The sequence below is a fragment of the Manis javanica genome, chromosome 6 (genome assembly GCF_040802235.1).
Source record: "Manis javanica isolate MJ-LG chromosome 6, MJ_LKY, whole genome shotgun sequence".
Lineage (NCBI taxonomy): Eukaryota > Metazoa > Chordata > Mammalia > Pholidota > Manidae > Manis > Manis javanica.
Genome location: NC_133161.1, coordinates 24,338,254 through 24,364,877, shown reverse-complemented (window position 1 = coordinate 24,364,877; position 26,624 = coordinate 24,338,254). Strand labels below are relative to the sequence as shown.

The window sequence follows — 26,624 nt, the reverse complement described above, 5'->3', positions numbered from 1 at the left end:
TAATACCATTTAGAAAATTGTTACTATTCTTTTTATGCTGTCATTGGTAAATAATGGAGAATATAGAGTTAATAGGGGGAGAAAATATAAATAATACAAATGCTGCTCCTAGTGAGATTTCCTGTAACATGGTATTTAAATTAAAAAAGTAAAATCCTGTTCACCTGAGATGCCAAATTTTCTCTAAAAATTTCTGATAAACTTTAAAAATTAAGTTAGCCATTCAATTACTATTCATGTCCCAAAGGACATCCTTCAAGTTTAAATTAGTTTTCCTTAAAAATTAGTTTATGATAAATCAACCATCTCTGATTTAGATACCTTTAAATATGAACTGGTAATAACCTAATTTTTTTTTAATGAGGTCAGATTTGGCTCAAGGTCACACTAATGCACCTCTCATTGTCTTCTAGTGACATTTGCTGAATATTACCTTGAGCTACATTTTTAGCATTCCTTCTGGCAAACTAAGATTAGATGTGACATTTCTTGGTCAGAATGAAACACAAGGACGATTCTAAAGAATCTAATACAATATTTTTTCCATGCAACTTTGCATTTGCTTATCTAGAGTACACAGGCAGTTCATTTTAAAGTATGGATTTAGGAACCACTGCTAGCACATGCTAAACCGTTCTCCTCACAGGATGCCTCCCCACATTGTCCCAGACTGTTTCACCACCCCCTGAACCCTCAACAAAATCCCTGAGAAAATAACCACAGTTGAGGTCAGAATTCTCCAATGCCTACTGTACTAGATTGAGGGAGTTTATCCTCCCACTGCCAGGTTCACCAAGGAGAAAGTTTCCCACCGAGATAATGTTGTAAAGGATGATTGGGAAATGTAAGTCCACAAGAACTATTATTCAGCTTACAATGAGTTTCAATTTTGTAGAACACCAAACAAGTATCAATTATTTATAAAAGTAATTAGAGAGAAAAATTCCATTGGTAAGTTTGTAATAGAGTAACGATTCTGACATGTCATAAATTATGCTTAATATTTCATTTTTCTTCCTAAAGCCTTAAAAGAAAAAAAGTTATCATTGTCGTAACCCACCTTTAGCCTCAGCACCAGCTCTGCTCTCATTATTACCCTGTTGCATCCTTACCCTGATTAGAGTCAATGAATAATGAAAATATAAAAATATACCTGAATTTTGCTCTCTGAGTAAAAAGCAACGCTTCTAAAATTCAAGCATTTTTTTCAACTAAACATATGAATACTAATTAAAAAGTCAAAAAACTTAAAAACCACTAACAATCCCCAATATGAAGAGAACTATTAACTTAAAAATTACACTATGCATAATTACTTCTCTTGGTAGTATGGCTATTAGTTCTGAGCTATATGTCACAGGAAAATATACTGAATATGCAGTGATGAGTTTATGTTGTTTTAAACTAGTTTTTATCTAGAAAGGCACATCTAGAGGTGGGATTAAGGTCCTGACTACAGGATTGTATTTATCAATAATTCAGATTATCTGAAATTTTGAGTATTTGATTTAAACATTATCTATAAACAACAAATACTATTAGGAGGAACCCAACCAAAAGCCAATAAAGCACACATTTCCCTCTGTGTGCGGCTTTCTGTCTGTGTAGGTCCCTAGGAAATGTTACCATATGCTACAGAACTCTGAGCTATGCTACTTCAACCCTCTCTATTAAATAAAGTGACTGTCAATATCGGGGTTGAAGTTACAGAGCACAGATAGCTCTTTATATCTATAAGGAGTGTAATGAGGCATCCACGCTAACTCAGCAGAGAGAACATTTACTAACAAAATGATTGTAGAGACCCATTGACTTGATGGATGACTGGGATTGTACAGAATAGAGGAGCCCATGACGAAAATGCTAACAGATCTGAAAGCCTTTCGCAGGCACCTTTTATCTCTCCTAGTGTGGGTTCTTAGCATGACGCAGGCTCCCTGTTTTCTCTCTTTAATGATACTGTTCTATGAACCAGTGAATGTTTTCACTTGGAAAATAAGAAAGCATTGACATGTTATCTGAACTGTGATTTCTTTAGTGATGCCAAGGGAATAAATATTCTAATTCTGGGCTTTGAGGAATGTACTGGGTAAGGCCCATTACTCCACTGATTTCAGTAAATACTAGGTCCAGGTGAGAAAAGGCTAATAGTGCATACCTTGGAATATTTGATTATGCGAAACTTTTGACTTAGAAAATGAAGAGTTTCAGCAACACTGTATATACCCTTAGATGCTGATTTGCATATTACATGCTCCCAAGTGAAGTTTACCTCATCATTTGTTAATTTTAATACCTGAAGCAATTTACCTCAAGCTATTGCTTGATTCTTCATAAAAAAGCAATTACTATGAAAAGTTACCACATAAATTTTGAAATATTCGCAAAATCTTACACACATAATGCTCTTTCATATAGGAAAAACAGACAATCTTCTTCATATACACATGAATCTCTAATCTACAAAAACAGATTCCTCAAGGAAAACCAATTTCCCTGGAACATTAGGGCTTTTACATAAAGAGTTAAGTAACAGCAGAAGTGCCAAATGGAAAGAGTTTTCCCTGGCTTTAAAACTGGAACGAAACAACTCTCAACATTTGCAAAACATTCCTTTATTATTAGAAATAAATTATTTGTATAAAAAATTGCATGCGTCAACCATTGCATTTATTTTTAGCACAACCCAGGGCTTCAATCCAGTCAGCCATTACAAGAAACAGATCCATTGTCTTATACAAGTTGAACAATGTGGGACAGGAACGGGAGTTCTCACAATCACAGAAAAGTACTTACAAGAATAACATCAGACATGGTTTATTTCAACAGTATTTTTTTTCACAAGCTAGCATTAGTTTTCCTTTTGTGATTTTTTTTTTAACTGCTCACAAGTAAGCAATACTTTAGCTTGACACTCATTGGTTGTAGTGTATGATACGGGATTCTTCACTCTGTTCTTGATACTTTTGGCTCATGGCTCCTTTTTGTTCCTTATAAGACTGAGTATTGATTTGATTGATTGTAGTCTACAGAGATCTCCAGGAGTGCATTTTTTGGCTGTGTCATGTTCATTGTTTAAGATCACACTCCAGATTTCTTCATATTGTGTCATTTCGTTGTTTCAGATTGAATGATTGCTGTAACTGATATATGTTGTCTTGGTAGATGAAGCTGTTAAGACAAATTAAGACAAATTAACAGTATATAATAAATTATTTTGTGAAGATGATTTTATAATTCAAGTCCTGTAATGACTTTTTATGAGTCAGTTCTTATAACATTGTAACATTATTTTTTAAACTGTGTAGTAGGGATTCGGTGCTCATAGGAATGAAATTGCCATAGCAGTTTTAATCTGTAAAACCAGTAGTCTCATTTATAGTATAGGGATTTGACAGAACATTGAATATTTTCAAGTTCTAATCTTTAATAAAATTAGGTGAAATTCAGTTTAAATGTGTGCTTTGAGTAACAAAGATTTACAATATGAAAAATGGAAGAGCAGATAAATTATGTATCCTAAAAATACAAGAAAAAATTTACAACCTAACTTGATGCCTCAATTATTTGAGTCTGACTGGATGACCAAAAAAAGGGTCAGTAATTAATAACTAGCTGTGCCTTGAGAATGAATGTATCCTCCACTTAAAAATAAAGAATACTTTTAGATTCTAGAAGTGAACATAGTAAAATATCAAATATACAGAATTTTTGTTAATATTAAAATAAATATAATATTGCCAATACATATTTATGGTCTGTTTTCAATCAAAGGACACAAATGGAAGTGTTTAAAAATAAAGACTCAAAGAAGGAAATAAATATTAAATTATTCTGGTGCCAACTTACTATGAAGTAAAACCCATTATTGTAAGATGATTAGAAAGATAAGAATAACAAAATATTCTAAGTCAAGTTTATATTCATGCTTAAATTTTCAGAGAATATAAATCAATACAAATAATTCCTTTGGTTTTTTGAAAGGTGTGACAGACTAAATCACATCTTTTCTAAATTTTAAATACGATGGCCTATTTTTCAGTGGAATTCTGAAGTGAATAGTCATAACACAAAAGATATGAAAGTAATATTAAGTACATATGTATCTCACTACATAAATCCAATTCAGAGTGAAACAGATTTTTAGAGAATTATTTACTTTTTGAACATTATACAAGGAAATTGTATTTCCATTATATAAAGAAAACTCCTCCTCTGAAATAACTCATAATCAGACTCATTCAGTTTTAGTTAACATCAACACTGGGATTCACCAGACAAGTTTTCACCAGAAACCAAGAGCATACAAAGTTTGTGATCATGAAAATAAATGCAGATAGCCCAAGAAAGTGCTAATTATATATGCTTTTGCTATTTTTTATTTCATTGAATATTAGGAGTTTTATGACAAAAAACAGTGACATCCTGGCTCACATTATCTCACTGCTCATAGGTTATAATTGTGGCCCAGTGAAAAGGAAGTAGAGGTTTTAGATTACATTCAGTTCCCTACAAAGTGGGTGAGAAAAGGTTACTGAACCAGGTCACTGGGCCTCAGTTTCACCATTAGTCCAAAATCCACAATCTTGGGTTTTGTGAGGATGAAGACAGAGTAGATTTGTTGCGGAATGACTGCTGTTTGGAAGAACTAATATACAGCCTCGTTTTCTGTTTACCCCTTCCAAAAGGTTAGATGTCTGTTATATTTGGTTTGGTGTGAAGTGAACTACAATAACTTTTATGCCCATTTTTATTTTTTTATTTCTAATTTATATAATGCTCTCATACACCTCTACATTTCCTCAAAGAAAATAAAAACTGTACTTCAACTATGTTTCTGAAGGACTTTCATATAATCTTTAGAGACAAGATCAAAACAATTTCTCATGATAGAAAAATTATCCCTAAAAGTTGCTCAACTTTCTGCCTGATTATCTTCAATAGTAAGTAAAGATGGGGAGATAGCTGTCAAATGTGTAAATAGCTAGAAAGAAAAGGTATGAAATGATTTTGAAATATAGGAACAAGAGCCAAAAAGACCTTGAAGATGATATTGAGAAGATCTTCACTCAACAGAAGGTGATTTGGATCATACCATCTTCAAGGATCATTCCAACTTTGAGACTCTATAGGTAATTCAAGATTCAAATTTCTTTTTTTTAACTCTTAGAGGTAACTTCCAGGGAAAAAGATGGGAGCATTCTATTGAGACTTGAGACCATAATTCACGAGAGGAAAGTAATCTTAATTTTTCAGTGGTTACCAGAGGGAGTACAGGGTTGCCAATATGGATGAATTAGCCAACGTGAAAACATGGATGAGAGGAAACTGTAAATGGCAGACATCTTGCAAGAACCTTTATCCTGGAAATATTAACAACAAAATGGATCACAGATGTACATATAAGCTACTAAGGAGTTTTTACAGGGGCAATGAATATGCTTATGTGAAAATCAGTTTCTGAACACAGCAGCAGTACATTTCCTGTGCACACCACACTGTTCATAAGCCCTAGAAAGCAGAGCTACCTCCTGCAGCAGCTGTCTTTATGAATTATTCATGAACATAGCTTAAGGAATACCATGTCACAGCATTTGTTAATTGGTACAGGTGATAAATTCATACATTTCAATTTTGTTTCTAACTCCCTTACCACACTTACGTGAAACGACCCTTGACCATTTTTTGTGTGAAGTGTAGTATTCTGCAAATTCAGTAATTAATCTGGTCTCATTGCTCTCCCAACTTCATGTTACTTATTTTTATTCTCTGTTTCTTTTGAAGCTCTAAAACCTTAAATGTGTGACCAGAATTTCTGCTGTTAACAAGTCATCTTTAAGATGAAGTTTCTGAGTATAATGGACTTGTAGCGCTCCATGGTCATGAGGAAAATTAGGTACCTCAAATATACAGCTAAGTGGTCAGGAAAAAAATAATCCAACATGGAGTAGTGACCATAGTCTTTAAAAACCCCCAACTATTAAAAAAAAGAAGAAAGAAAGGGATACTAAAAAAATAGCTTTTGAATTTTAAGCCTTTTCTAGTACAGACCAATCTATATTTTTATGGCAGCAATGCTACATTTGCCTTCATACAGTGATTGATAATTTATAGAACACTTCCATGTATGCCATTGCCATTTCCTCATAGTAATGGGGATTTATCAAAAGCCTGGTAGTGGAAAGTATGAGAACACAGTAATGTGGGTATGTTCCAATGGGTTAACCAGCCCTCCAATTATTGAGAATAGACTCCACCCATTTTGAGAGGTGTTTCAAATCTGAGTTACAGGTAGCTGAATGAATGACAAAGGCTTTTCTAATATGCAATTACACCTTTGAAGATATAAGATACTCATTTAGAAGAAAAATATTGCATTTAGGTTATTAAGGTCAATGGTACTCTTTTTGACTCAATTATAGCCACTGTACATGTCCTAAAGGTAATAGAGACACAAGGAGTCCGCCATACCCAGTCGTGTGCACCGCAACAAGTCGGCAGCAGTTACCTGGAGTGGGGCTGTGGAAGGACGTGTCAAATTTTCATACATTTTCTCTCCTGCATGTGTAAACTATAATCACTTCATCTGTGCCCAATTTATTAAAATCCAAACTACTCTTGTAAAAGATGAATACACCAAAATCTCCAGAATAAGATTTAACATTCTTTCAAGTAGTAATTGACTTTGTCTGGATGCCCCTTTTTAACTTTCTTTTCCTTTTCAAAAGTGAGCACCTGACTCTTCCAGAATATCATAGACTTACCCTCCATAAAGCCCCACATTTATAATTCTTCTTATAGAATAAGAATAAATTCATTTTTATTTCAGACAAAACAGGGAAATGCATGCTTGCAACATGACTTCTTTTTCAACATCAACAGAAAATGATAGAAGGAACACAGAAAATGTATGAGACATTTCTATAATATAGAATTAGCCTTTATCAATACTGGGAATATCCCTCTTCAGGGAACCTATTTATTTTTTAAAGGGATGGAAAAACTCTATTAAATTTTTTTCCTCACAACTTTCCAGAGATGAGTCTGGGATGACTGGTATTTGTTTTACTACATATTTGGTTCTTCCCATTTGCAATCATATTAATGTGAAGTTTTCTGGATGGCTGCTAAAAAACAAGTACAACTATAGACTCTGGTGAGTTACACTGAGAAATGCCAGTGTTCAAAGTATATCACTGGCCAATAGCACTTCATTGGCATCCCACTGTAGGTTATAACTGCCTGCACTGATGCTTTCAAGGTAGAAAAATACAGATGAAACTATGGCCTCAAATCCAAGCATTCCACTCTGATGCCTTTTATGGTGGTTATAGTCCATCTTTTGCTAAGAGCCCAAAATAGGCCCATAATTACTAAGTTGCTTATCTATAATCAGAGATGATTATAACGATTTGTTACCAAAACCTGTCCTTTTCATTTCTTTTCTTACAATTCAAGGGCTCCATGGTTGCAGAAAGGTGAATATGTGGGGTGTGTTTGTGAATTCTTAAAGGGCTGAAGGTAATCTTCCTAGAGGATCTAATCAATAATTTCAAGAAGTCTGAGAGTAATTGTAGCCAATTAAGTTTAATTAATCAATACTTCTATTCTAAGGATGTTCCTGCATACAGGGCATTAGAGTAGACAGTGTTCATCAGGAAATCTTGATTTGTAAATCTAGTGAAAGTTTGTAAATCTAGTGAAAGCTGTAAGTTGTTATAATAAATAAGTTAGACAAAGAAAACCTCTTAATCTTTCCTGTATTTTGTGTCAAAAGTACAGAGAATGGGGGATAGCACTTGCTAGAGGAATCTGAGAGGAAGAGAATATTTTTGCATAAGGTTTTATCCTTAATTACTAAGTATCTGTGTTATGTTCCTAATGGACAGGAAACCTAATGTCTAAGACAAGGATCTTAGCTTTTATTTATTTTTAATCCATGTACAGAACCTAGTAAAGGTTGTATTTCTTTTTGTTACTATACTCAGCTTTCTGTTATTTTACAATATGAATCTTCAACCAATTTTCTACTCTTGCACAAATGCCAGGATAGACTCGAATAGATCAATTAAACTCTACTGGATTAGGTGGGTGCCAGTGTATCATGATCATTGGTTCCTCAGGATAATTATAGAGAAGAGGAAAATAGGTGAGAAAAGGCAAAGTGGGATGGTGGCTGTGGAAAGGATCCCATTTTTGGGGTCATGAGGTTTTCACAGAAGAGCTCTAATTATCTTTTATCTAATGTATCCGAGAAGGAAAAATCCAGGGAAGCCAAAGAAGGGGCCATTTGAGGGAAACAAGTATTAACTATGACTTCAACTAAATGTTAGCTAACTAGTTTTCTCATTTCCCTAAATACCTAAATAACATATCATTTATTGGTGTGAGTTTGACAGCATGCTCCATAAATATTAGTTAACTATTCATTCTATAAAAAGCAACCAATATTGAACGACCACAGATTGGAGAGCAGTTCCTTAGTGTTAAGGTTTTATAAATGGAAGGACAGTTCCAAGCTTCAAGCTCTATAATGCCTCAAGAGAGAGACCTGAGTGCGACACTTGGTAAAAGAGATTTGTGTGTGCACGGGTATGCTGTGGAGAAGAGCGACTCGCCTTGTGGTCGTCTGGTAAGAACCAAATGCTCCCACTGCTGTGATGGCCTCGTGGTGTGCGAGTGCCACCGCGCCCCTGGAACCAGGCAGCACAGTCCCCAAGACTAAGAGAAGAATGTTCAACGTACATCCATTAGGAAGCGCTCCCGCTCTCGACCATCGCAAAGTCTATGGATGACTTACTGTTGGTTTCAAGACTCTCACAGAGTTCGCTTTTCACCTCTCCGTTTGGTCTGTCATTTCCTTTTTGGATCAGTTTGCTTTGCATGGTGGCCGCTGTCACCACAGCCTTGAAGCTCCTCTTGCGTTTTTGAACGTTCTGCTCTGGATGAAAAATTATAATATAAACCTTGGGCATATAGAGCATGCCCAGAGACACCGAAGCACTTAAACTCATGGAGACAGTAAGTGTTGTTGTCTGGATGTACATCTGAGGTGAGGGGGAGAAAAAAAAGAAGAATCAGTGTTGGTGCCTGATTGGAGAGAAAGCAAATCATATAACCATTTTCTAAAATTATTTCAGCTTCTCTTCTCCAGGTGTATTAGAAGCTACTGTTAGAAATCGCCCTTAATCACAATGAAGCATTCCTTTATCCCCCTGCAAATCCAGGTAAGGTCATATTGTTTATGAAGCCCAATGCTTTAAAAAAAAAAACAAATAAAGCTGACAGAACTTCAGTTCCCATTTTTAGATTATCATTAAACATATATAAAGAAGGAAGCAAAACCCATCTGGCAAGACTAACTTTATGCCGCACAGCCCTTCTTCAGGGAGGTATCACAGTGTCAGTTGAAATTCTTTTAACAATAAAGTTAACCTAGAAGATAAGTTATACATAGTGGAAGTAGAGGAAGAATGAAATATCCCAGAACATCACTAGTGCACACCATTGGGTGGAGAATGCTTTTGTTTGCATTTTCACATCATTAAGTAAATTCCAGCTATCAAACCTGATAAATTATGAGCATGCCGTGTGGGTTTTCTTTTTTTGACAGCCCTCCTAAAGAACAATTCCTGACCATTTCTCGATGGTCATGTCCAATCAAAATAAATATGGGTGCTTTTATAAAATATGCAAGGCCTCCTACCTCCAAGATTTAAATATGCTCTCTGGAGATAGGGTCCTGGCATCTGCACCTTGAAAATTCTCCCCCTCTGCTCATTCCTTACCCTCATTGCACTGAATTGACTGCTCTGGTAGGTACAGAGAGAGGGCTCTCTGCTTTCTAGAGCTTAACAAGCTGAAAACGCTGAACTTCGAAAAGCTTTTGGCTTTTATGATATGAAAACAGGATAGTATTTTAATCTTTTTTTCTTCCTCAGTGTTACTGAGGTATAATTGAAAAACAGAAATTGTATATATGTATATATATATGGGATAGAACTTCATGTTTTGATAAACATATAGTGAAATGATCATCACAATCAAGTAACTAACATATCCATCAGCTCACAGTTACCATTTTCTTTCATTATTTTTTTTTGTGATGATAATGCTTCAGATCTACGCTCTTGGCAAATTTCAAGTACACTATACAGTATTGTTAACTCCAGTATTGCTAACACCATGCTGAGCATTAGATGTCCAGATTTATTCATCCTGCATAATTGAAACTTTGTACCTTTTGGCCAACAGATCCACGTTTCCCCCCCCCCCCCCCCCCCCCCCCCCCCGGCGGCCACCTTTCTACTCTCTGCTTCTGTGAGTCTGAGTATTCCACACGTAAGAGCATGCCATCCTTGTCTTGCTGTGTTTGGCTAATTTCATGTAACACAATAATTCTTACAGGTCCATCCATGCTGTCACAAATGGAAGGATTGCCTTCTTTTTAAAAGATGAATAGTATTCCATTGTATGTATATATCATAGCTTTAAAAATAAAAACCTTTGCTCTCTTTCCATTTTTCATGTTCTGAGTTCAAAATATAATTTCTCCCAAATAACATAGAAGACTGAGGCCACAAAGAAGCCATGTATTACATTATGAAGAGCTCCCCTTTATCACTTCTAATTTTCGCTGATACCTACCTGTTCACTCATATACCTCTGGAGATGTTAAGTTGTCAATTTGTATCTGGTAATCCTCAGGGCCCAAAGTTAAGTGCGTCTTTTTAAATGATGGACTGAAAATCATTCACTTTCAAAAGTTGATACCTGAATCAGCCTCAGGTTGCCTTTTCCTAGGAAAGGTGTTTCTCTTAGATGACAAAGAGAACTGTCCAAACCAGGAGGAGAACTTCAGGCACCAGCAAAGAGACTGTCCTTGTCTGTGAAATCATACCATGTAGGATATGGGGTTTTCTGTTCAATTCATCTACCACTAAGGCTGTCCTTCACATCGTGAGCATGGGAATACCCTTTCTCAAGATGATAAAAGATTGCTTTGTTCCATAGTTCACCTCCTCCAGGATGCTTTCCATGATAAATCCTATCTAAATTATGTTTTTTTATTTTGCTTCTAAGCACTATGCATCAAAAATGAACACAATGAAGCACTTGCTAATGTTTACCAATGTGATTATAACCACTTATGTGAACTGTGTAGTAAATTATATTAAATATACAACTGGGGTATAAACTTCCCTAGAGTGTATGACCTACATGTTTTTCCTGTATACCTCTATAAAACTACATAAGATACTAGACACAATAGTTACTCAGAAACTGCTCATTACTTTTAAGTATATGATGGTTTTTAAGAACATCTGATTTAGATAAAATTTGATTTATAGATTCAAATCTTATAGAATATATGTTCCATAATTTTCCACCTTATCAAATGGATGTCAGTAATTATTATGACACAGGGTTGATAATGTTTTAAGTAAGAAACACAAAATGAAGAAATATAAATCCAGATTCTAAATTGAGGTCATGTATAGTGGGCTCATGCATATCAGCCTTAAAAGAGACATGATTCAAATACATTGCTCAGTAAAGTGATGTCACCACATGTCATGACCTTTTATGCTACCTGCTGGTAAATGAAATTCCATGTTAAATTTGAGAGAACTGAGGATTTACTACAATTAAGAAGGTGCTGATAAAATGAAGATATGTGCCTTTAAGTCTCATAAATCTCCCTAAGCTTTGCCACCTACTTTTAAGCAACTTCTTATTATGAATACTGTAAGCTTCTCATGTTTTGGTTAATCTCTCTGAATTCCTACTTACTCTCCAGCTAGCGCTGTTGTGGAAAGCCTGAACGGAAAATGGCCTTCAGGGAAAGGACATAAAGATAAAGAAAGCACACAGCTGTATGCCAACCACACACATAAATATTCCAAAGTCACTCAGATACGTAACCATCAGTTTTGTCCCAGTCAGACTCTGCCAAGTAAATTTAGCTTAAAAAACAAGCAAACAACAAACAAAAAACCTCCAGAGGTCAAACAGCCATGAAATAATGAATACCCACACTGATCGGTTGGATTGTTTTATATGTCTTAATCTGTTGATTTTGTTAAAATGTATAGTATTAGTCCATATAATACATAAATACCTTTTGATTTTGTAAATCTCGTAAATCTTCTCTGGTACCATAAATATTATTGATATTTTCTTCCCTTATTCAGAATACTTTCTGTATTATATAGTAAGCTCAATCTTGCTAAATATTAGGCAAGAAGATTCTGGAATATTAGTTTCCATATTAATATTAAACATATTAGTGCAGTTTATCCTTTTGGCAAACCAACTCAATAGAAGATGTGATAAACATAGACATGGGATTAAACAGTACCATGCTTGGTGTGACAAACTGTCCATTAGACACTATGCTTTCAAATTACACCAAAACGCTGGCCTTACTTGTGTGCTCTCTAAACAGCTTCTGAAAATTTTTAATGTAAATTTAATACAGGATAAACATCTATACAAAATTATACCCTAAAATCCAAAACCTTACAGTGGCCTGCAGTGTGAATAGACTAAGTTTTTGGACTTTGTCTTTGAATATTTGTCATATAGATCATAACCCCAATGAAAGCAACAGCAGAAAAACAAGCGTAAAAATAAAAATGCCATCCACTTTCATTCTAAGAGAAACTAAATGTTTAGCATCGTGGATTATAAGATTCTGACTATCTCCCACATTTAGGAAGAAATAGGAGATTATATTAAAAGATTAAAAATGAGTATTTGAGTCCAAAAACCACCACTTACAATGTTGTTTTATGTTGCTTTTTAAGATAAGAAGTTTACAGAGACTAAGGAGTTGTCTGTAGGGTAATAAAAGTTCCAAGTTGACTTACTAGGTGACAGTCCAAACTCTAAGAAAATTCCCCTGGCTATTGGACGATGGTATGATCTTTTCCTCTCTGACTTTAATTTCTTACCTGTGATGTAGGGGGAAATAATATTTTTCTCATGGAAGATTTATAGGGTGGAATGAACATAATATTTATAAAATATCTCATAGGCACAAAATAGCAGTAGCTCCATAGAGATTTTTGCCCTACAACTTTGAATCTAAAAGGACACTAACAAAGCATCCTTCCAGGTACAGAGGATAAGAGAAGGGCCTATGAGCCAGTTATCCAAAGAAGTTTTGTTCACTGGATAGCTGGCAGCTATGCTCCAACTATATGATGTCAAGGAAAAGGACTTGGTAATCTTACATCAAAGCGGACAGAATAAAATTTTGCCCAAAGTCAACTCTATTTTCTGGTGTCAGGGTCATAGTCAGTGTCTGTGCTACACTCCTAGAATAATACACTGGCTCTCTGTATCCAAGTTACAGCCCACCAGGTATGGGAGGGAACAATATTAACGTCCTTTAGACAACACAAATCTATGGAGAAACGCTGACAATAGGATCAGCTATGTTAATGTAACCTTCTTTCTTGCAACCATTTTTTATGCACCACCTTCTGCCCCCGGTCACTCCAAAATAATAGTATCTGGAGGAAGAGGAGTATCTTTCCTATGACATCTATTGATAGTCTGTCACTTCCTCTACCTCCACGCCCCATGGCCACTTTGAACCTGAAGCGGTCAGATGCACCGAAGCAGACTTAAATGATCTCTGGGTAAGACAGGGAGGAGGTGGCACAACAGAGTATACTAACATGACATCTTTTCTGGGACCTGTCACGGCTCCTTCTTCACTTTCTGAAGGGGTCATTTGTGTATGTCCAGGGTCTACTGAACATAGGCCATGGCCTGGAATCATTAAAGACTCCAGGAAGGGTTAAGGGGGGAGGAGATTGTGTTGGTCCAGGAGAAAGGTCAGTCTTTTACTTTTAACCAGCTATCTGCACACAGAGCTCCACAGACTCTGAAACCCAACTTGGTAAATTTCCAACCCCTTAGTAATGAAGGTACCCTGTTATTAGACCTACCACCCAAGGCAGACTTCTGTCATGTAATAAGAAACAAATTCATTATTTACTCCTGAATATTTCTGCCTTGCCCTGATGGTCAAATCTCCCATTTTGCTAGAGTCAGCCAGATTCTGTTTGGCTGCTTTGCACACTGACCAGTTAGAAAGCTACATTAACACTTAAAGCCTGCTTTTTTTCCTTCTGTTACCTATTCCCTCATTTTTCTGCAGGGTTCCAGCCAATGGACTCCAACATCTCATTAATGGCTGGAAGTGATTTAAAATGTTTTTAAAAATAGAGAAGTTAACAGATAAACTCTGGAGTTGCCTTGTGGGTGGTAAAAGCCCCAAATCAACCCTTCAGGCAACAATCCAAACTCTAATCAAACTCCCCTGGCAGCCGGACACAGCGAACACCAGAGGCAACAACGCAGGTCTTTTGGCTGAGCCTGGACAACAGCGAACGGCCAGCAAGTCCCTATCAAACATTTGACTGTTGCCTGTTTTGCTTAGTTCAAACACCTTGCTGGTTTCTTGTCGGTTCTGAGGGATCCTCCTCCTCTCTCTAACATTTGTACACTGACGTACCCTAGAACTCATTCCTTAGACATCCATCACCTGTCGGTCCACCCATCCAACCACGTTAGTCTCTCAATCATCACATTTGGAACTGTGGCCTGAAACCAGGACTAGCATCCTGTGTGTGCTGCCTCTCCCCAGGTCCCTTGCCCCAGAAGGGCCTCACACCTGTCTGCTGTTGCTGATTTGAAATTTTTAATAATTTTTAAACAAGTCATCTTGCTTTTTCATTTTTCTCTGAGCCCCACTAATTATGTAGACAGTCTTGCCTTAAAAACCATTTACATGCTGACAAACTCCAGGCTCCTGGCAGGAAATCCATTTGCCCTCTGGATAGCTCCCCTCGGATGCCTGATGCATACCTACAGCTGAAAGCATCTGAATCGCATCTTCATTTCTAAACCTGCTCGTTCAGTGGTCTTCCTTGTCTTATTAATTCCATTTTTCCAGTTGTTGGGACAAAAACCTTGCAATTATCCTTGAGTCCTCTCTTACCTTCCTCATCTATGAAGAATCTTGTAGGTTCTATTTTCAAAATTTGTTAGGCCATTTTCCAGTATCCCCACTGGTACTGCACTGGTCTAGGCAAAATCATCTCTCATGTGGATCATTGCTACAGCTGTCCTACTTATTTCTCTTCTTCTGTCCTTGTTCTCTGTGCCGGATCATCTGATGGATCTTAACATGGCAGTCAGAATAATCTCATTATTCATGCACTGGGTTAGGCCACCCCTACTTTCAAATTTCTCCAATGACTCTCTATCGATGGTGACCCTCCAGCGGCCTCTGATCTGATCTGGCTTTACTCTTTCCCTCATTCATTCTCTCCCCCACATGCTGCTCTCCTGGCTGATCCGGGAACCTACCAAGCATGCTTCCACTTTGCAGCTTTTCCATTTGGAGGCTTGTTCCTTCACTTCCTTCAGGTCTATCCTCAACTGTTCTTTCTCAGTGGAACTTCCCTAAACATGCCATTAAATGTTGTACCCCCCACCCCTCCACCAGCATTCCCTAGCTTTGTTTTACTCCTCAGTATTTAACATTTTCTAGAATAAAAGTTTCTGTATTTTACACATGTAACTTAAGTATTGTCTATTTCCCCTAACTAGAATAAAACTTCCATGAGTATAGGGCTTTTTACCTGTTTTTTTTTTTACCACTGTAAACTCAACACTTAGAACATTGCCTGGATGACATAAATTTCCTATATTCTTTGAGGTGGTGTAGGCCCTACACTTGATTTGACATTTTAAGGAAATAGCCCATCAGTTTCAAGAGGGAAACAATAAATCAGATTCTAAAACTAGAAAAGAGAAAATTTGAATTCCCCCCCCCCCATATCAACATCTAGGCTGGAACATAAACTCTTGGACAGATAAACATGATGCTCTTTTAAACTGTAAATATGACAATAATGGGCTGTTTTGTTCTCTCAACCTAGCAATAGAAAATGTAAATAATAAGTCAACTGTCCTCACTCAGGGAATTTGAGAGCTCTGGGCTGGCCCTGGATCCCACTCCCACACAGGAACTGTGTAACTAAGAATACCGCACTCACACAATTTATGAACTTCCATAGACTTAATTCACAGGGTTTAAAGAGACAGTATGTGCAAAATGTTGGCAGAGCACCTGGCATATGTTAATCAATAGCCAATACCTATTACTGTCACCCCTTGATCCTGTACCCCATTCATCCTCCTCATGCCTCACACAGTACCACTTCACAGCATTACTCTCTCCAAATCAGCCTCGAGTATTTTGGGTTTTTTTTTTTTTTTAGCATTTTTAAGGAATACACATACAGATAGAGGCACAAAATATTTATTCAAAGGAAATATGTTTTGTGCTTGTGGGAAGCTCTAGGGTCAACACATTTAAAGAATCATAATCTAGTTTCATTCTGGGAAAAATTACCATCCTGAGTGTAGTATTTTTCTTGTTAGGTAGAAATCATAGTGTTGCAGAATCCATAGGTCAGAGACATTACATTGGGTTTTCTTTGAAAGACATACAGGTGGGTTTGCTGCGATCCATTTGCAGCCTCTCGTTACATTACTTTTCAGTCAGGACACATGCTAGCAAAATGAAGAGTCAGATCAATGGATACAGAGCTAGGCTGGTTAACCCTTGGAGTCTGAATCTTTGACCTTGGACTTGCGGGGTATGGTGGGAACCAGATGCAGAAAATAATAAAGCATCACCCAACAGGAAGAACCCTTAGGTAGGAAAGGGCAGATTTTAGGAAACTCAAGATCCTCTAAAGAGGAAGAACAGATATTGGCTTTATAATGAGTGTTTATGATTAAATATACATGATATTTAATATTTGGATGATAAATCATTTATTAAAGCCTGATAGACATTTCATAAAGTACAGCATTATTAAATAAAGTATGGTCTTTAATTTTCAATTACTCTATGTAAGTATTATTTATAGAGCACAATAAAAAACAACTTCTCAAACAATGGTGTTGCATTTTCCACCGTGACATGCAAATGAATAGGAGACATCTACTTGCTGGGTGTTTATTGATTTCTTCTTTAAAGGTATTTTTCTCCATATTTCTCTCTGGGAACTCCTGCTTCCATGCTGCCTTTTAGCACCTTTAATTTATTATTTTGCACAGCATGGTCAGAACTGAGAATCAGAGTAATGGAGATACACCTTTAATTATTATGATTTGAACAGATACAAACATAATAAACATAATATGTACCTGAAGAGAACAAATGAATAAAAGTTATAAAAATGTTCAAAAGAAGCAAGGGAGAGGAAATAATTACTGCAAGAACAAAATTTACCTGTAAGCTACGTATTACATAGCAATCAGGGAAAAAGTAAAATATTTTGAATGTTATAAGTTCCAGTCTGGAGATAGAAGCTTTGCTGGAATTTAAATTTTAGAAGAAATTTGTTATTTAGATTATATTATTGAAGGAAATTTGGTCAAATAATAGAAATGCTTTCAACTATAATTTTGTAAAGGGCATTAGTAACTCATTGCTCAGCTAAATACTTCCTGTATAACCCTTGCTAAGGACAAAAGAATTGGATCAGTGAGGCACTGATGCAGGAGCTTCTGTGGAGGCATAAGATGTTACAGAAATACTATTTTTCTCCTGGTAGCATTACTTAATAGAAGAAGAACCAGGAGGAATAGTATTGTGGGATGATTCTGTCCCCCCTCCAAATTCACATGTCAAAGTTCTAACCCTCATACCTCAGAATGTGACTGTTGGAGATGGGGTCTTTAAAGAGGTAATTAAATTAAAAAGAAGCCTTTGGGTGGTCCCAAGCCAGTCTGGCGTCTTTATAAGAAGAGTAGATAAGGGCACAGAGAGTCATAGCAGTGAGGTGTGTGCACAGAGGAAGGACCTTGTGAGAACTCCGAGAGGTGGCCATCTGAAAGCCAGAAAGGGAGGCCTCAGAGGGAGCCAATGCTATTGACACCTTGATCTTGACTTCCAGTCTCCAGAAGCATGAGAAAATAACTTTATACTGGTTAAGTCGTCTAGTCTATGGTACCCCGTTATGGCAGCCCTAACAGGTTAACACAAGTAGAGAGTTCATATCACTCAGGGTTCTAAAAGTTCTGTGACTGTAATTGGTTTGTGCTTAAACATACTGATAGTATCTCAAAGATGTTTATGTTAATTAAAGAGATGTATTTAGGTTCTGTATTATAATTATAACCATAATATCAGTTATTGAGGATGAGATATCAGCATACTGTAGAGGTAACAATATCCTCTAACAATAATCCTCTAAGTTAGAAATGTGTCTATTTTGGAGGATTTAAATAACATTTTCAAAGTTACGCAATTCATGAAGATAAAGCCAAGATTTAAAACTGAGTTCGTCTGACTTGAAAGCCCATGTCCTTACCACACACAGGTGGCCCCCACAGATACCCAGAGATGCGAAAGAGCAGGACTGCTCTGACTTGAATCCTCACCAAATCGGCATATCATCCTTTAGCTAAGAGAGTTGGCCAAATTTCTTAAAAATAACCAAGACTCAGTTAAAGCACTTTAGTTAAAATTTAATTGAGAATTCAAAAGTTCGTGTTTTTTTTTAAGATTGCTCTCATCAACCAGCTACTCCACTCATAAAAACCTTCACTGTGGATCCTAAAGGAGCTCTTAGAACTGTAATTTGTTGTGGTTGACAGAAACACCTAGCTGGAAATATTGACTCAAACAGCTGGATAAATACATATTTTTAAAGGAAGATATTTGGCATTGAATTTCCACTGACCAGAGCAGTGAAGGAGCTGATAGAACTGGTGACAAGCAAAGGACAAGGATTCCTTTCACTCGGAGGACCCGTGGCCAGCACACGGTTCCTGCATGGGGAGCAATCCAGGTCCACAGCCACCAGAGGCAGGCAAACTGGGAATCACAGCTACAGATGATCAGAAGAATAATTAGCAAATACTTACGGAGACCCAGTACTATGAGAGGGAAACATAACATTTCACAAAGAGAATGACAAAACCCAAGGTAATAGATCCAGTCAAGTTAACGGAAGAAGACCTCAGAGATAAAAATAATTATCATCTTTGTAAATTTTAAAAGAGTAACACATCCAGAAAAAGTATCAAATAAGTACTGTGGGAGTTAACATTTTTATTGTTAAAATTAAAATCTCAATAGATGAAGGACTTCTGATTTTGGCTATGAAGGAGTAGCTATAATCAAATCAGCCCACCCACTGAGAATACACTGAGAATATTTTATAAAGTATTGGGTTATAAAAGAATCATAGTTACAAAAAATAAAAGCATATTTGGAGGCATGAGAGAGGAATGAAGGCAACAAAGATCACGAAGCCAAGATCCCAGGAAGAAAAAAAAAAAACACCTTCCTGATATGATCCAGGCATTTCATCCACTGCTTTCATCCGCAGGGAGTGCACTCGTTTCAATGTACGAGCATTAGAATGCCAAATGTGCAGGCAAACGGCAGCCTCGTGGGACTGGGGAGACAAAATGCTGTCGTTTGGGGTTACCAATGCAACCAGGACTTAAGGATCCAAGATTCCAGGGTACTACAGAGACATGAACCTGGTATTATAGACCAGGTTTTTTTTTTTCTTGAGTTTTTGCTGAATTTCAAGCGTGAGGAACAACAGAAAAAGCAAAAATAATAGGAATCAAACATAATTGAAATTCAGAGGCTAAAAAAAGCCAAGTATGCAGCAGTATTGCAGTGCTTGGGATATAAAAGTTGGAATTTAGGTCCATTAAGGAAGATGGGTAATGATAAACATCTTGGACTTTTAGCTAATATAAATTGACTAATAATTTTCTTTTGATAAAAGAAATATCAAAAACAGACAAACTCATAGAATGCCTGAAACCTGGTCTCAAATTATCCCAATTCTCAATTATATCAAGGTGAACTGCCTCTACTTTAACTGCTGATTAGTAGACATTTGAAGCTTCTCTGGAGGAAAATAAAACATCCATGACATCTGTATTTTTTTTTATGTACAGTGTCAGGTATTCAATTAAAGATTACCAACCAGGCATGCCAGGACACAGGAACATAACCAAAACCGAAAGAAAAAAGTCAGGATGTAGAAACGGTGCCACTAGATATGGGACTTTTTAGACAAAAGTTTACAGAAACTTGAACATAAATGTGTTGAAAAAATATGTAGTAAGACAAGAGAATTTCATCAGAAAACTGGAATGTATATATTTTAAAAGTCTAATAAAAATAATAACACTAAAAAAATACACTAACTGAATTCAATGGTGAGCTTAACAACAGATTAGACACAGTAGAGGACATGACTAATGAACTGAATGGTAAGTCAGTAGTAAACATCCAGGCAGATAGCGAAGCATGCAGAGAGTAAAGAATTCAAAAATACTGGAAAAAATGGTATAAAAAATGATACAAAATTTGAATATAGGTCAATTCGGAGTCTCAGAAAGAGAAGAGAGATATAATAGGTAAAAAGAAAAACTTCAAGAGATACTGGTTAAGGATTTTCAAAACTGATGAAAGATAGTCTGCTAAATTGCAGAAAGAAAATTGAGTAAACTAAAGTCAGAGACATAACTAATAAAACCAAGTCATATTTGATAATATTTGATTCAAAATGAGCAATGAGACACTATTAATATATAAATTGTAGAGGATATAAATATCGATACAAATTAGATTTTCAAATTATGAGAACATATTATTCATAAATCTATGCCACTAAATATGCACATCCAGAAAAAAGGCAGTATTGCCCAGGGAATAGATTTCAGAGTTGAGTGAAAAAAAAAAAAAAAATAACTTGATAGACGGAAACAATGGGGGGAAAAATCAAAAAGATAGTACGTGATTGACAGTATAATGCTTCCAATATAGCTTGGAGTCAAGACAAGGGAAGCGCCCCCTCCCCGCTTCCATTCCGGCCCCACCTCCCACCCAGTGATGTATTTACATCAGCATTTTTATGGTGCTTTGACCTTGTAATAGCTAAGGCCTAAGAACTTAGGAAATTTACAGTCCTTTTCATCATTGGAGATCCAAGTGCTCAGAAAATACATTGGCAGGGACAACTTTTCTTATACTCAGTCTCCTCCTTTGGTCTCCTGTAGGCCTCATGGCTGTTTGGAAAGGAAGAAATGGTGAGCACATCTTCCAGAGTTGCTGAGGAGACCAGTTACAGTAAGAAGATCTGCCATCACCCATTATCCACAGACTATCTCTGGGGAGCCTGAATATTAAGACTGGCCCCTTTATGAAGATGGTCCTAAGAGAAGGTGATTGTGGAAGATAAAAATGGAGTTCCTCTGAAAGGATGGAACTCCACACCCAGCTCGGCCTCAAAGCCACATAAGCCCCTCTGGGTCCCAGGCCCCAATGAGTGGCATCTGTCAGAACTCAGGGATCACGACTCCCTTGTCTCACCATTATTTTTACCTATTCCTGTCATGTGCATGCCTAAATCCTGGCAGTTCTGGACTGATTACACCACCATTTCTGAGACAATCTATAGAAGGATGTCTTTAGGTGTCAGGAAATCTTATTCCTAGAACTGGTGCTTCCAGAAGATACAAATGATGGTAGAAGCGGCCAGATTTCTATGGAGGAAAAACCTCAGACCTAACATTGTTTTAGACTCTGTATAACTACCCCCTATACTGCCTGATACAGAGACATGGATCTGCATGCATATCAGCTAAAACTGAAATATTCAGGAGAATTAAAATTTTACCCACACATACAGTGTCCTCCCTCAGTAACCTCATGTTGGAGATTCAGTTCTTTGTGGTAACAACAGCTTTCAGGAAAACGGGATTATTTCAAATGGGTCCAAGAAATTGAAACACTCAGCAATCAGACCCTAAAGAAGTGTGGGGGTCAAGTAAGAACCAGTGAATGGTGGAGAATGCATTCAGTAGGCTCACATTTCTGGGACACACCTGAAGGTCCTCTTCTCACAGATTATTCCAGAACCTCTACAATTTGAAAGAGAGCGTGGCTGTTTGGCAATCTCACCTAAAGCTGAAAGCTCCCACAGCTGTAACAAAGGCATATACTCTGAATGAAGCATCCAGAGGTGCTAAGATTACCACAACCAGGCACCTGAAGAGGCCAACACAGAGGGTGAAGGAGAGGAGCCTCCTTACAGTCTTCCATGAGAAACTAACCCAAGGTCCCTCCCACAATGCTTTGAGCCAGCCACCAGGACCCTTTCTGGACATTCACGTAACACTCCTGGCAGTTCTGCAAATGAAAAAGAGGCTTGTGAAGTATGAGTTAGAACCAAGAAACCTGTAAAACATACTCTAGAGCCAAGAATCAGCCAGAAACCCAAGCATCTAAATCTCCTGGGAGAGTGAACCCAGAGGTCATCTCAGATTTCCCTCCTTCCAAAGAGTGTAGCTCCAGTGGCCTCACTGATACACTGGATGCACCTGTCCCATTTTGTCCCCCATTCAGGTCAGTTGGGCCACTGCCTAGGTCCTGAATGGCCTGACCCATTGGTAGCTGACCATGCCCTCTCAAATCGAGGTCCTAGGTTGTTCTGTGGAGACTAAAGCCATTAGATTACTCTATGATCCTCCATCAGCTTCCAAAGTGATGCAGCTTGGCATTCAATGTTCTACGGAACCGTCAAACGAAGACTGAATGTTCTTGAAGTCCATCCAGCTCTTTCCCCTTCCCTAACCTGTATGCCAGCTATAGCCTGTCTGTAACACTGTGCTGTTCTGCACACACTTCATCCGCAGCCTCTTCTTCCTGCCCCCACCCTGTGGTTCTAACTGAAACCTGTCCACTCTGAATAACGTATTGTTTCCCCTCCAGTCTCTCAAGTGATGGCAGTTTTTATTCTCGTCAGCCATATCCCTCGGGGAAGACGATAAGGTTGGAACATTCCTTCTTCCCCATTGCTGCTTTTAGGTCATTACAGACTCATCCTTTTCCTCAAATATCCTATCTTATAGGCTATCTTAACATTCAACTGCATATCTTCTCTCATCGTTGTTTCAATAAACAATCTGCCATTATTTGCCCTCATTCACTGGGGTATCTAGTCTTGCTCTCACAAACAATGTGATTATTTTGGATGAAGTCTAGATCCATGTAAATGATTGTTCCACCCCCTCACCTGTCATGTCCTTAACCTCCTCATTTCCAATGATGTTGTCCTTTCCTCCCATCTCAGCCACTCACAGTCATGATCACAGTGCAGATCTTAAATATTCTTTGCAGTTTCTTGTAATAAATTATATAAAATACTTTTGGTTTAATCTAATGGTAAGAGATTATTTATATTACGTTATATTTTCCTTTAGTCATTCCATCTTTCACTCAGAATAAATATAGAGCTATGTTCACAGGCTTCAGTGATGTGAGCACTGTTGCCCAGGAGTGACAAGTAGCTAATATCCAGAAGGCTTGGGTATTTCTCATTTCTCATAGTGCAAGTTTCTGTATGAAAATGGCTTGCCAGGCAGCTTATTAAGGTACCAGAATTAATGTAAATGTGTATAGGGACGTTTTGCAATAAAGCTGATTATGATTTGTTTCAAGTATTTTAAAATCGGGGCTGTTAACTTTGACGGTACTTCACTATGATGGAATGTGGACTTTGCCAAGTGTAAAAGCACAAGTATTAAATGGTATAACTTGTATTTTCCTCAGTAATAAAAATGAAAACCCAGCTATTATCAAATAAGGTATGTGTAGTTATAATAGCTGTTATATGCATTATAGCATCAAGATAATTAAATATTTATATTCAGAAAATGACTTCTCATTTCTAGCTTTTTTAATGTTAATTACAAGCTTCACAACAAAATATTTACTACAGTTTCATTGCAAAGTTCCTGCATCTTAGTTAGGTGATAGGTTAAATAGACTATTATGGATAGCATGAAGATAATTGCCATATGCACTACTGTATGTAAAAAACAGTATCTCAAAGACTACAAATCGATTATAAACAGAATTTTAGAACACAAATTATCCTTAAGTTGGAGGACCATCTGGATGCTATTATTAAAACTGTGTTCCTCTAAGTAGGAGTACAGAATTATGTGGACAAATTATTCCATTGGTAAATCTGATAGACTAAATTTCAGGTATGTTCAATTTACTGAAGACTGAAATTTTCATAATAACTGCACTCAAGTGAAACCTTTAATGACCACAGAAGAAACAGCATTGAGTACTCTTTCTTTTAATGTTATGGAAAAAATGGTCTTGTACTTTTTTTCCCTTTTATTATCTTTGCCAAGCAACTTCAGGTCTGAAGTTATAAATATAGAAGCTTATCAAGGAGAAAATTATCGGGAAGAAGACATTTTTAATTGGGAAAATGGGTGTAGCATAGGTATGAAACTGTGCCCTCCTCCTCCCATTTTATGGAATTGTTTCTGGAGAATGCCTGACCAGACAAGGACTATTCTGGCTAGAACTAGTATAGCCATCTGACTAGTTTACAACCAACATAATGGGAACAAAAATGCCAAATGGCATAAAAGTGGTTTGCAAAATTTATTACAAGAAACAAAGAAGTGTGTATACATTCTCCATAAACACTTTCCCCTTTTTGCTGACCGGGTGTTTATGATAATGAGGCACTAGAGGATGGCCCAAGTATCACATACAAGAAACAGCGTTCCTGAATCACTACATGGAGGGGAGTGGTCGGTCAGCCAGAAATAGTCTCAGATGTTATATGAGTGGAAAATAACATTGTGTACAAAAGAGCATATACTTTGAATTATTTTCTACAGGCGGTTTTGTATTGAACAACTGGTTAGTCAGCCCCTCTGGCTAATGTGTGATGGCTGAGCAAGGAGAAGGTTAAGGTATACAGCTATGGAAGAAAAACAGTTATAATATCCTCAGATGGATTGTAACAACTGACCTTGTTCACGTCATTACTAAATTCCAAAGGAATTGTCATCTAGTCTGTCAAATATAATCCTAAACCATTAAATTTATTCCTAGGTTCAGCGACCTTGGTCTTTGGTTAGGGAAAGAAAAAACAAAGCTAGATTTTCTATTAAACTTTCAAGAAATGTTCAGTTCAGGCACTTTATGTAGGCTTCAGTACCTGAGGGAGTTTATAGGAAAGCAAGCCTATATAACTCTGCACTTCCAAAAGGAAGCTGAGCTGTCAAATTAATAGTCTAAAATTCCGAGTCAGCAATTTAGCACCACCTGATGTACAGCTTTCTCTTTTGACCTCTTTCCCTTAGCTAGTTCCTATCTGACACTGCCTCTAACCAACTTCTTTGTCACTGGAAACAACTCTGGCCAATCTCAGGATACCTAAAAAAAAAAAAAATTGAGCTACAGAATTTTCATTGAGAGTTCTTTCATAGAGTAAACTTTTGCCAAATTCCATAACTTTTTATTTCTTTGAACATTAGTACTTCTTTGTTTCTGCTGTAAAGACATTCCCTTGTGTCCTTTTAAATTCATAAATTTCTGTTGTATATTAGATTATTGCCCTAAATTATTTATTATATCTAATTATCTATTAAATTATTTATTAGATTATTTAATTATCTGCCTTCCCCTGTAACATCATTACACATCTTTGCCCATTGTCATATGATTTCCAGAACCATTCTTAGGGGAAGAGCTTTCTTCTCCACCCCAGCCTTGTCATGGTTTAGCATGTGGTACATTTTAAACAGTGAGCCATAGACAGATATAATGGATACTATGCCTGAGCAGAAGCATTAGGCATCAGTGAGTGGTTGCTGCTTGCTCTTTCTCAATGCCAAGAGAATGGTATACCCACATGGAGGTTATCCCTCAGGAGTACAGCTGTCATCACTGACAGGTAATGCAGGTGAGAAACAAGCCATTATGGTTTGCAAGTCCCTGATTTTTTGAGTTGCTCATTGTAGCAGCATGCACTAATGAAGGCTAACATAGTCTGGAGTCTTAATTTGGTGCAATTGAAAGATCATTTGATTGAGAGCATCAGAAAGTCAAAATTAAATGCTTAACTTTGCACCCGCCCTCCCACCCCAGTTATGGTAACTCCAGGCCAATAAATTAGCTTCTATGAGTCTCTTTCCCCCATATGTAAAATAGGAAAAAGTATTCCTGACCACACAAACTAACAGGGTTTAATATGACAAATGTATAAAAAACAAAGTGTGTTGAAGGTAGTGAAGTAATATATGCCAGCTGGGTATTAATACATGCAGTATTGCCATCTTCCCTCAAGTGTGTGTCTGCTTCCAGGCTTTCTGTCAAAATATAAGGGATATAGGAACCTCTGGCTTTCCTCAAGTGTTGATGTGGGGCAAGAAGACTACAAAACAAAGCCAAGTCAATAAGGTAATAAGGGGTAAAGAGCAGGTAGGTCATCTGGCCAAGACCATGATCCATTTAGGACCTCAGAAAACCCTATCAGGGTGGGGAAAGCAAGACTTTTCTGGCATACACACTGGGACAAAAACCCTAAGTCAGAGTGAGTACCAGAAGGGAGAAGAATCTAGAAATCTAAGATTATAATATCTATTTGCAACAGTGTTAATTATGTGGCAGGCTCTTTGTAAGCATTTTATATGCATTTTTACTTAATATGAATTCATACAACTTTTTCAAGGAACTA

General features: G+C 37.0%; 1 protein-coding gene across 2 annotated transcripts in view; it reads right to left on the bottom strand.

Annotated features, from left to right (window-relative positions):
• Positions 1-2,617: 2,617 nt before the first annotated feature.
• Positions 2,618-26,624, bottom strand: part of GRM8 (glutamate metabotropic receptor 8) — a 774,566-nt gene continuing 750,559 nt past the window's right edge. For both annotated transcript variants that reach the window (XM_073238492.1, XM_073238493.1), the window contains exons 10-11: positions 8,801-9,047; positions 2,618-3,171 (exon numbers count right to left, since the gene is read on the bottom strand). In XM_073238492.1, coding sequence (XP_073094593.1) covers positions 3,122-3,171; positions 8,801-9,047 — 297 coding nt within the window. In that variant the 3' untranslated portion in view covers positions 2,618-3,121. The remainder of the gene's footprint in view (positions 3,172-8,800; positions 9,048-26,624) is intronic.